At 37.6% G+C, this 12,514-nt stretch overlaps 1 protein-coding gene across 2 annotated transcripts in view; it reads left to right on the forward strand.

The window, feature by feature from the left end:
- The window catches only part of LOC149257413 (Ubiquitin-conjugating enzyme family protein), a 310,163-nt gene that overhangs the window by 176,083 nt on the left and 121,566 nt on the right, over positions 1 to 12,514 (forward strand). For both annotated transcript variants that reach the window (XM_089414286.1, XM_089414281.1), the window contains exon 7: positions 6,527 to 6,655. In XM_089414286.1, the coding sequence (XP_089270412.1) occupies positions 6,527 to 6,655 (129 nt within the window). The remainder of the gene's footprint in view (positions 1 to 6,526; positions 6,656 to 12,514) is intronic.

A 12,514-nucleotide genomic window follows, 5' to 3' on the forward strand; every position in this document is an offset into this window, starting at 1 on the left:
AAATGCGTTCTTTAAAAGGTTCCAAGTTGTCAAGGAAGAAGAGTTCTTCTCAACACTCACCAGATTGCAACAAAAAGGAGATGTGGACGAATACACTCAAGAATGGGAAACTTTGGCCATACTCGTACCTGGGTTATTAGAAACTCGTCTAATTCAGTCATACATCACGAGACTGAAACCCTATATTCAGGTTGAACTTGAGCTTCATGACATCACGTCTATAGAGGTAGCCAGACAAAAGGCAAAAGCTGCTGAAAAGAAGCACGAAAAAATGCAGTGGTCGAAGGTTGAAAGAGTATATTCAAGACGAAGATTTTCCCAGGCTGCGAACACGGATAACTCAAAATATGTTCCACCACATCTTCATGAAGGAGAAAAAACTAACGTGGAAACAGAAAGGATGAAAGAGGGCAAGTGCAAACATTGTGGCGAAAAATGGGACCTTAAACATAGGTGTGCTAAAGGAAAAAAGACCAAAAACTTGTATAAATGCGAAGCAACTAATGATTCAGACAGTGATGAATCAGACGTAGAAGAAATCGAAGATTCCCTAGAATTCTCTCTAGAACTAGATGACGAGAGCATTCCGCAAGTATCATTATCGGCTATGATAGGTATATCACAACCCCAGACATTAAAATTAAAAGGACATATCAAGAAGAACAATGTAATGGTTCTGATCGATACCGGTAACACCCACAATTTTTTGGACCCAACCATGGCGAAAAGACTCAACATTTTCTCATTTCCCATGCCCAACATGCAGGTTGTGGTAGTTGACAATAAGAAAATTGAAAAGGTAGGGAATTGCCATAAAGTCAAATTGTAGATTCAAGACTTTAATTTAGAATCTCCGTTCTACACGGTACCATTAGAAGGAGTGGATGTGGTCTTAGGTATCCAATGGCTACAAACCCTCGGTACTTACTCTACCAACCATCAAAAGCAATTTATAAAATTTAAATGGGAAGGGCAGAAATACAAATTATATGGGTTCCAACCCCCTGAGAACCAAATTGTATCATCATCCTAGATGATGAAAATGATTCGGAAGGGAGCGCCATCCTATGTAGTACAGTGTCATCAATTAGAAATGTTAACTTCGAATCTAATCAACGAAGAAGCGCCAGAAGTCCAAGAGCTACTTCAAAAGCACGAAAAAGTATTCCAAGACCTTCCAATGAAGATGCTGCCTAAAAGAGATATCGAGCTTACAATAGAAGTCAAAGTAGGATCAAATCCCATTAACATCAAACCATATCGATATCCACATCATCAAAAAACTGAAATTGAGAGATTAATCCAATATCTTTTAAAGTGTTGCATCATCTCAAAAAGTAAAAGTTTGTAAGATGCTCCAGTTGTATTAGTTCGAAAGAAAGATGGATCGTTCAGATTATGCGTCGATTGTCGAGGAATAAACAAAATAACAATTAAAAACAAGTTTCCAATTCCTTTTATCGATGAAATGTTGGATGAACTACATGGTGCTAAATACTTCTCAAAATTGGACCTAAGGTCAGGATATTATCAAATCAGAATAAGATTGGAAGATGTAGCAAAAAATGCATTCCGAACACATGAAGGTCATTACGAGTTTAAAGTAATGCCTTTTGGTTTAACCAATGCACCGACAACATTCCAAGCTACTATGAACGAGCTATTCCGTCCATATCTAAGGAAGTTTGTGTTAGTGTTCTTTGATGACATTTTAATTTACAGTAAAACTTGGAAGGAGCACCTATAACATTTTGAGAAAGTTCTTATTGTGTTGGAAGAGCATTAGTTCTATGCCAAGAAGTCAAAATGCACTTTTGGGAAGGAAGAAGTAGAATATCTCAAACATATAATATCCAAGGAAGGAGTTAAAGTAGATCCTAACAAGATCAAGGCTATAAGGGAATGGCCCAAACCAGTTAATATCTCCAAGCTAAGAGGATTCTTAGGGTTGACCGGGTATTATCAAAGATTTATTAAAAACTACGCCCATATAACTGCACCCCTATCAAACCTTCTAAAGAAGAACTCATTTTGATGGAATGATGAAGCAGAAAAGTGTTTTGAAGACTTGAGCGAAGTTATGTCTAATGCGCCTGTATTGGCAACTCCAGACTTCTCAAAACCATTTGTAATTGAATGCGACGATTCAGGTTTTGGCATAGGAGTAGTAATATGTTATGAACATAAATTATGTAAAAATAAATAAAAATAGATAATAAATAATAATCATAATAATAGGTAATTAAATAATAATTAGTTAAACAAAGAGGCATGTGTCTACAAGACATGCCTGTTCGTGAAAGGGTACTTACCTGGCTATATATACAGGACCCTCATTCCCATTTGTACTCATCCTCTATCAATTCTTTTATACAATAGACAATTTACAATTACCATCATATGATGGATATCTTTAAATATTTCCGCTAGGTATACGACTAGTGGTCGTTATATGAAGTTTTCCTCTTCTTTCTTTGATATACTTTCGTTGAATTTTTTGTCAAAACTTTCTTTTTCTTATTTTAACTTGTGCTTCTTAGTTTTACACTTTTTGACTTGTGCAAGAAGTTTCTCATTGTGGTTCCTTAGATGCCAAATTTCTTCATTGCTTTTTGTTGATTTTTCATGAAACCGATCTTGGAGATCTTTATATTTCTTTTCTGATGCTTCATTCTTTTTTTGAAGTTTTGCGATTTCTTCTTTTAATTTTTTAATTTGTGTCTGGGCACTATCTTGATATTCTTCTAAAGTAAACAATCTTTGACATTTGGGACAAGGTATTGTGCGATTTTTAAAAATCGATAAATACTGATCTTCTGCTCCACAAAATGGACATTTGGTCCAAAATGTAGAGTTATGTATGGAATCCATAGTTTCTCTATTCATCTTCAAATTACACTCTATCTTTCTTCAGTGATGAACTTTCTTTTGTGTTTGTCGCTAAGCTTAGGGTTTAAAGGTAACCCCCTTAACTTTTATTAATTCTTCAACCTTTTTTTTTGGGTAACTCTTTTTAATAACTTTATTTAAATAACCCCTTTCCTTTTATTATTAAAAACTTCCTTCTATCTTTTGTAAAGTACTCGCTTTAGAATTCTTTTTATTAAAATCTCTATAACTCTTATTTGAAATATATAGAATTCCCCCCTTTTTTAATAATAATAATAATAATAATATTAATAATAATTAAATAATTTACCTAATTGAATAATTTTAATTAATTAAAATATGTTAATTTAATTTATAATGTAACTATGACTAATGTAAAATGGTGTATTGAAATCGATTGAGCCCGTACGAGATAAAGGAGGGACGTGATGTATGGAGGGAACAATTCTCAAACTAAAAAAATGTCGGGTCTCTATGATGGAAGACACAATGGATGTATGGCGGAAGACACAGTGGACGGGCATTGTTGGAAGGTGTATGGTAAATATGATTGCAGGGAGAAAATGCAGATAGGTGTCGGAATGCTCGTGTTGTTCGATACAGGGTGGAGAAGCCTAGTTAAAATATCATCAAGTTATTAATAAATATATATGTTTTTGTTTAATGGCGCATTTATCTGCACTAGGCTGGTACAAATCTGAAAAATGTAGTTAATACAAATCTGAAAAGTTTTCAAAATTTATCTTTTGCAATCATTGTTGTTAGCCTATATTATTTCAACTCTATTTTATATTACAAAATTCTGAATTTCAGATTTGAAAATGAAGAGGCAGATTGTGAACAACCTTAGAAGACCAAGAGACAACTCCTCATTTCGTATTCTTGCATAGAATACAATATTACAAACAATCAATAACAAATGCTTATAAAATATACATTGTTGAATGACAAATGAACTTTTGGTGAAAAGAAGTTTATATGAGAGGGTTCATGGTCAACATTCTGGTGAGGAGAAGAAGAGAAAAGTAGCAGAAGAGGAACATAATTGAAGAAGAGAAGCAGAGAAGATGAACAACAGACTTGAGAGCAAAAATTAATATCAGTTAACCAGAAAACTTGACTTTGTATTGTGATTGGGAGATTGCAGTCTCCTTTCAAGTTGTAGCTTGATAAAGAACAAGTTGTAGCCTGTTGAGGTAGGAGCCTCTTGTGGGTTGTAGCCTGCAGAAAAATTTGTGGGAGTTGGAGCTTCCTTGAGGTAGCAACCTCCTGTAGGTTGGAGCCTACAAAAATTTGATGTAAACGGGGAGTAGGAGCTTTCTGTCACATTACTTTCTGCCAAAAATTCATGGTTTTCTCCCTTATGGTTTCCACTTATATTTGGTGTCTTCATGTGTTGCTTGTTGAATGTTGTGTGAATGCTCTTGAATTCTGAATAAGTAAATATGTAAATGTCTCTCTCTGGTAACTGCAAAAGAAACCATTAATAATTGAACATATACATAAGTCATTAGTTGCATAAGAAGATAATAGAAAAAAGAAATAAAGTTGAGCTAAATGACTGGAAAAATACAATCACTGTTTCACCTGCCTTCTCAGTAATTGCCAAGCATATCAATAACTACTAGATGATTTATGTTATATATTTAATAAATTGTTGATGCTTGAAGGATAATCATAAATCTAGTGGTTGAATCTATGTTTTCATGTTTTCTGCCACTGATTTGGCATTCGCCATGCCATTTTGGAATATATATGTATCTAAGTATGTATTATATAAAAAACGTTTCTGAAATAATCCGCTCCTGAAAGCTTTTTCAAATGCGCTTCCCGTCCTTCCTCCCCACTCCCAACAACCTTGGTTTTATTGTGTATTTCACAATTTGGGGGAGATTGCTAAGTGTTTCATGGGGCATCCTACTGTTTTGAGCAATGTTTTAAAACTCCGACTCCGACTCCGACTCGGTCGAGGGTCAACTCTGACTCCGACTCCAACTCGGTATCGACTCGGCCAACTTGATTTCAATGACTCGGTCGTTGTAAAAAATACATTAAATATTTATTTTTTATAAAAACACATAATTTTAAAGATTTTCATTCATGTTTCCAAACACACAGCATTAGAATATAGATAGAAGACAACATATGATCAAAGTAGGCTCATGAATATATCCATTATATCAAAATGGCACCCAGTGCGCTGTCCAATACATACACGATGATGATATAGAGATCAAAACAAAAACACAACCAAGGAGGCTAGAAATGGCCTCTACAACAAAAGTCCGTGACCAGTACTACTGGCTACTGCTAGAGTTGCTAACGTCATCTGGCTTAGTGTTACTTGGGAGCGGGAGCGACATTTTCAGAAGCTCCTAGTCTGGGAGAGAATCTCGGAGGAGTTCAACAACCAATGTCACTAACATCAAGGTGCATAGAGAGATTGGTGCTCTTGATTAAATACGAGTTCCATACCCTAATACATGACAAAATTAAATGGAAACATTCCCCCAATCCTGAAATCCTTAAAAACTGATAAGTCTGCTGGATTTTGAATGAAATCTAAAATTCTATATTCTCCATATGAAATCCAATGAGGCCGGAACCACTCTCAAACATCCCGAGTCATTTCATGATAATGTTAAAAATTTAATAGTGACATTCTCCTTATTCTTCATTTTCATCCTTTTACTTTAATAATTTAACATTACCATGAATAGCATATCAATACTAGGGATCAGAGTCAGACAGGGAAGCCCAAGCAATCCCCAAAAATAAAAAAAAAGCCTTTTTTTTGGGTTCACTAGCCGCTATACGTAACCTGGCTGAGTTGATAAGGACTCAGCCGAGCCGGCTGGGTTAATACCGAGCTGGCCGAGTTGTGTAACAACTCGGCCGGCTCGGTATTAACCCGGCTGGCTGAACCGGTTCAATGGCCGGGTCACAAAATCCAAGGCTGGCTCGGACCAACTCGGCCGAGTCGGTTCCGAGCCAGCCGTTTTTTAAAACACTGGTTTTGAGGGTGCATCCTTGTGTAAGATTGCTGAAAAGGAGGAAGCTTTTGCTTTTGTTTTATTTTTAGAAAAGGAAATGAGTATTATATCTAATTAATGCATTGAAGAAAATGTCTTATATTTTCATACATTTCCAACAAAAGTGGCATTTCCCCTCCATATGTAAACAGGGAAGGCAAGCATATCTGTTATGATTCAAACTTCAAGAGGTATAATGTCTTTTCTAAAATTTCCTGATCTAGCTGCAAACTGTATTGCTAAGTAAGATTCAGTGCAGTAACTTCCCCTAGGAGTAGGAGTGAATTTTCTCCATTGGAAGTGGTATTTTGTTTGTTTGTGGAATATGCTTTATGTTAGACAACAAGGAATGATGAACATTTATTGCCACTGTTCTATGTCTGAGAAGGACTTAAAAGATCTTTTGCCTGTGGTTTAAGTTTGTATGTTCTTAAGTGCGTGGTCATTTGTTCTTGTCATGCTATCTAATGTGTATTTTTGAGTGTACAGTATTCTTGGGCTTATGAAAATATTTAATTTGTTTCTCCTCTAAAAGTTTATTTCTATAGCATTTAACGTTTGTATTGAGTCTTGACAGGTCTGTGCTCTATGATATAATGTCACAGGCAATGGAGAATCTAGGTATGGCAATGATTTACACTCTTGTTACTTCAGCTAAAGAGTGGCTGAGGGAAAAGTTTGGTCACACAGAAGATATTGAGAATGGAGATGATGAAGATGCTTCCAAAGATGAGGTATGATTATTATTTCTTGTTTTTGTGCCTCATTCAGCTCTATTAGATACCTCTGTTTTGAAAAACCTACATTGATAATGTGATCAGCTTTAACATGTTTTGATTGCATATTTTCTTTGGAACATAAGCTTTCATTGCTATGGAAGATTATCTGAATACTCTCTCCACTGTGCCAAGGACATATATGCTTATGTAATGTGCTGATAAAAAACTAAAACTCAAAGGATTACACCTAGTGCCAACTCCATCCTCCCAAACATTCAATTACAAAACGTTTAAATACTGTATTTTTATATAGTTGATTATTTCCAGCTATACTCTACATGGACAGGTTGTGGCCTTGTTTAGATATGAGGCCTTATGGCCTTTTGAATTATATTATTCATATTATGTTTCTAATTTTTTATTTGGTTCGATAAATATAATTAGAGCATTCACTGTTGCCTCTAGTTGTTATGAATATACTTTATATAGAAAGAATGTAAATATATTAATGATTAATTAGTGAACATTAATTAGTAATTAGTACTGAAGAGACATGTCTAATGGGACATGACTTTCCATGAAGAGGCACCTACCTAGGTATATAAGCGGGCCTCATTTGGAGCAAGCATATATCTCTGAACATTCAACAATTCTTATATAATATATGTTACTTATCCTACGATGAATACTTACATTTACCAGATATTCTGTGTATTCCGCTGCATATACAAACTTTGTTCGTTACGTTGGTATCAAAGCCACGTTCTCTGATCCTGGCCTTTGGCCATCAAATCTTTGTCAACTTTATTGTTGTTGTTACATGATTGCCTAGGGTTTCCCCATAGTGATGAAAGTTTGATATATATACAAACAAAATAGAAGCAATAGATCCGTGAAGCAACAGGAGCATGAAGACAGAGTAAGATGAAGAGTTTATCGAAAGCCATCAAAGAAGCAAGTCATCAGAGCAAGAGAAGCAGGTTGTCACATATGCCCAAGGGTAAGAGTTATCGAAAGAACAAAGAGAAAACAACAATAACGGAGAAGTAAAGAAGAAAACATCGGAGGAGTCATATCGGAAGTATCACATGTAATATATGCCCAAGAAGAACCGAAAGGAAGAAAACAGCGGAGGAGCATAAATAGAGTTATAGGAGTGTACGGATGTTCAAATGCTTACGTCACAGTCAACACTTACATTGATCTCATCTTCAAATCCTAGCCGTCGATCTCTGTTTTTAATCCGTGTGCTAGTTGAAGACTCGCTGGTTGTAGATTTGATGACCTCGTATATCCAATGGATATCGGGTCATAAAGTGATCGGACTTAAATCTAAAAACAGACCTGAAATTTTATAGATCAAGTATTTATAATCCTTATTGGCTCCGTAAAGGCGGTTAAGTGTCATGCAAGTTCCCCGGCCGATATCGTTGGATCCAGCGCACCTTGATCAAACGGTGGAGGATCGACGATTGGGTTTGTTGATTGGGTGGATCAACAACTGTCGGATTAAGTGATGAGATCAACGGTGGAGAATTAATCCAATAAGACTTGGGACTAAGTGGACCCGAGAAGTTTATGGGCACGGGTTTAATTTTATTTGGGGTCCGGTCTTGTGCATTTAGGTGGGACCAGCGTTCATTTGTGTGATTAACGGAATCACTCCGATTTTTCATGAAGTTGCGATTGCGATTAAACGTAATGACGTGGCCTGTGGGACCTCCATGTGGGTATAACAGCTCTTATATGGATTTCCGTGAATAATCAAGTCTATGGATAAAAGACTCTCCGATATATATTTTTAATATACAAGTCGGACACCAATAGACGCGTCCTGTGGTCATTGGTGAAACTCGTATAAAAATGAGTTAAAACGCTTCAGTTCTGAGTATCTACCTTTGGCACACAAATAGAACATGAAGAAGTTCACAACTTGTGAACTTGCAGAGATAGAGGAAGCCGAAGGAACATTTGAAAGAAGGAGGCCGAAAGGTTCAGCAGAAGAAACAAGAAGCCAAAAGGTTCAGTGGAAGAAACAGGAAGCTGAAAGGTCCAACAGAAGAAGATGAAGCCGAAAGGTCTAGCAAAAGAAGATAAAGCCGAAGGTCTCGCTGACACAGAAGGTGATGTAGAAGACGAACGCCGAGCTAAGAAGGAAGCTGAAGACAGAGTGGGAGGACAATCTTTTTACCTGATTCATCTTGAAAGATAGGGTCAGAGCCCTTGGGGTTGATGCCTCAGAATTGGAAGGATTGTTGTCCTAGGAGTTGGTGCTCCTAAATCCAAGGTTGGTGCCTTGATAAGATAGGGTTGAAGCCCTAGAGGTCGGAGCCCCATCAAAACCATGTTGGAGCTTGGAACACATTTATATTGTCTTTATTATTTTATTCAATAAAATTATACTTTTACATTTCTCTATTTAAGTTGTGAAGAATTAAACTGGTAATAATCACAATTGAAATAAAAAAAACACTGATTCCCCCCCCTCTCAATATTTCCAACAGGATCATATCGTCTTGTGTCAACGAAGATGAAATTTCTGAGACGAGAAGATGTTCGAAACAGGAAAGAGATCAAGCCCTTTCATCAGTAAGCTTTGAGGACAAAGCTTTCTGAAGAGGAAGGCAATGTTATGAATATAATTTATAGAAAATAATAAAATAATGTAAACAATAATAATCATAATTAATGATTAAACTAACTAATAGTTAATATCGAAGGGACATGTTCTAAGGGCATGTCTACTTTTGAAGGGGCACCTGCCTAGGTATTATAAGCTGGCCCTCACCCTCTTTTATAATCATCTCATATCAATTATTTATAATATTCAATATATATTGATGTTTTGAGGCGTCTGCAATCAGTGCTTTGTGTGTTGTTTTCTTCCGAAGTTCTCGCATCCATGATTTGATTGAATCGACGTTTCGAGCCTTCCACCGTGGCTCATCATCAGGATAGATCAACAATGGTTGTTTACCTCTTAGAAGTATTATGAAGATTACTCCGTTGAGTATACAAACTTTGTTCGTTACATTTGTATCAAAGCATTCCTCAGAGTAGGTGAACTTTGTTCGTTACAATTGTGTAGACAATTTCAGAGGAACCCTAAAAGTTAACATTTAGTTCATTCCAGTTCATAATACTTTTTGTTAAATGTCACTCTTGCTTTAGTTCTTCTCTCTATTTTCCAGTGTTGCGGGGGAGCACCCCCTCGATCCCGCTCCCAATCCGCGCTCTAGGCGGGAGCGACTCTGGAGCGGGCAAAAAAATTCCCGCTCCCTGTCAATTGCCAAAGCGAATTAGGGAGTGATTGCTCTCGTCGCTCCAGGAGCGTTTTTTATAGCCTGGGAGCGGTCGGGGAGTGATCGCTTGACTGCTCCCGGGCTATAAAAAACGCTCCCGGTCGGTGAAAAAATTCATGCGCATGAAAAAAAAATTTGCGTTGGAAAATAGAAAAAGGTCACCGGTTTTGGGGGAGGGAAGGGAGGAAAGGGGGGGAGGGAGAGGGAGGGAATATAAATAAATCCTCCCTCCAATCAATTTCATTGTTTTAGAAGAGAGTGAGAGTGAGAGCAAGAGGAGAGTAAGAGAGGGTGAGGAGCAAGAGAGAGTGAGGGGCAAGAGAGAGCAGGTGAGAGTAAGAGCAAGGGAGGGTGAGGAGCAAGAGAGAGTGAGGGGCAAGAGAGAGCGAGAGTGAGAGCAAGGAGCAAGGTGCAAGGAGAGAGCAAGTGTCAAGGAGCAAGGTGCAAGGAGAGAGAAAGTGCCAAGGAGCAAGGAGCAAGAGAAAGCAAGGAGGGGAGATTGGAGTCCAAAGACGTAGGCTCTATTCTAGCAATTTTTTTTAATGTTCATTATGAAATAAGTAAAATTATAAATAATTTTTTTTCCCATTCCCATGCCATTCTCATTCCATTTTTTTGCAGATTCAAACATCATGGTTATATTTCTTGGCAGTTTCTTCTTCTTGGTTCCTTTTTTGGTTATTATGGTGTTGGAGAGTAGAAAAAGGAGGGTTGAAAATGAAGAAGGGGATGAAGAAGGGGGTCATAGTGGATTTGATGAAAATGCCGGTGAGGAGGAGCTGGAGGAGAGTGAACATGAGTAAGCTCAAAAAACTAAACAAGACCAAACTCCATTGTGTAAATATGTTAATAGGCCTGAAGCAGGGAAAGGGGGTGGAACCACTAAATTTCATTGCCCCCATTGCAACAATAATTACATAGGTTCATACACTCGTGCCAGAAAGCAACTCTGTGGAAAAAGGCCATGGGATGGAGATAAACAAATAGGAATCAAAACTTGTTCAGGTGTGTCAGCAACAGATAGAGCCAAATACCTAAGGGAAGAGGAGGAAGCCCAATACAAATGTAAAAAATCAAAGGTTTCTTTGAACCAAGCTCACAATCACATGCACAAAGAAGTCCTTCAGCATCCTCCCAAGGCAGTGGATATGGAGGCACAGGGTCACCAAGTTTAAGGCGTAGAAGCATATCAGATTTCCTTGATGAAGGGTGTAGGAATGATGTGGATTCAAAAGTTTACAGGTTTCTCTATGCATGTGGGATACCATTCAATGTTCTTCACTCACCTTATTGGCACGAAATGGTTTCTACCATAAATGATGCCCCTAAAGGATACAAGAGCCCTGGGTATGACAAGGCAAGAATCACTGGACTTGATCATGAAAAAGCAAAAATATCACATTCTTTGAATAGAATGACAAGTTCTTGGACTGACCATGGGGTGTCCATTGTATTTGATGGATGGACAAATGTAAAAGGCAAGCCATTGATAAATGTTCTTGCTGTGTCTGTTAGTGGTGCCATCTTTCTTTCAGCATATGATTACTCAGACAAGTTCAAGACCAGCATCAACATTGCAGAACCATTACTTGAAGCAATTGAGCATATTGGGCCATACAATGTCATCTAAGTCATCACTGATAATGCTCCTAATTGTAAGGCAGCGTGAGCAATTATTGAGGATAAATACCCCAACATATTTTGGTTTGGGTGTTTTGTTCACACAATGAACCTTTTGATGCACGATATAGTTAAGAACAAAAACGAACAATACAAATAGATTGGTGATTTGTACAAGAGAGGCAAACAAATGATAAAAGTTATTACAAATCATAGCAATACCTATGCCCTTTTCCGCAGTCACTCAAGATTGGAGTTGTTGAAGATTGCGAGGACTAGATTTGGTAGTTATCACCTCACCTTCAGGCGCCTTTTGAAGGTAAGAAAGTCATTAGCTAGCATGGTATCAAGTCCACACTGACAGGGATTAAAGGAAAGGGCTACAAATGCAGCTGACAGGCAAGGTTTTGAACAGGTGGAGGAGGCTGCTCTTGATGGTATGTTTTGGGCACACGTGAGGCAAGTATTGGATTTCACCAAGCCCATTTTTCATATGATTCGGTTTGCAGATACAGATAAACCAGTGATTGGCGAGGTGTATGAGCAATGGATACGATGTTGGGGCAAATAAAAGATATTGTTCATAACAATGATCCCAACTTGTATAAACTGAGTCACGATTGTGTGTGTATATGGTGGGATAAACTTAATGTTCCAGTACATTGCTTGGTGTATATCCTTACGCCAAAATACCACTCTACATCTTGGTTGGGCCAACCTGCACCATGGGGTGGGGTTAGGGTCAAATCCCATATAGATGAAGAGGTATCTATAGGATATTTGCAAGCATTAGAAAAGTTGATACCTGACAAGGAGGAATGTGCTAGTGTGGGTCTTGAATTAGGTAGATACTTCAGTTGCACTGGTTTGTTTGGTACCTTTCATGCAATGGAAGATAGAGACAGATTTAATGCTCTCACATGGCGGGAATCATATGGCGGCCATGGACTTT

This window comes from Pinus tabuliformis, chromosome 6 (genome assembly GCF_031772625.1).
Source record: "Pinus tabuliformis cultivar Carrire ecotype Pingquan chromosome 6, CPIR1, whole genome shotgun sequence".
Classification (NCBI taxonomy): Eukaryota; Viridiplantae; Streptophyta; class Pinopsida; order Pinales; family Pinaceae; genus Pinus; species Pinus tabuliformis.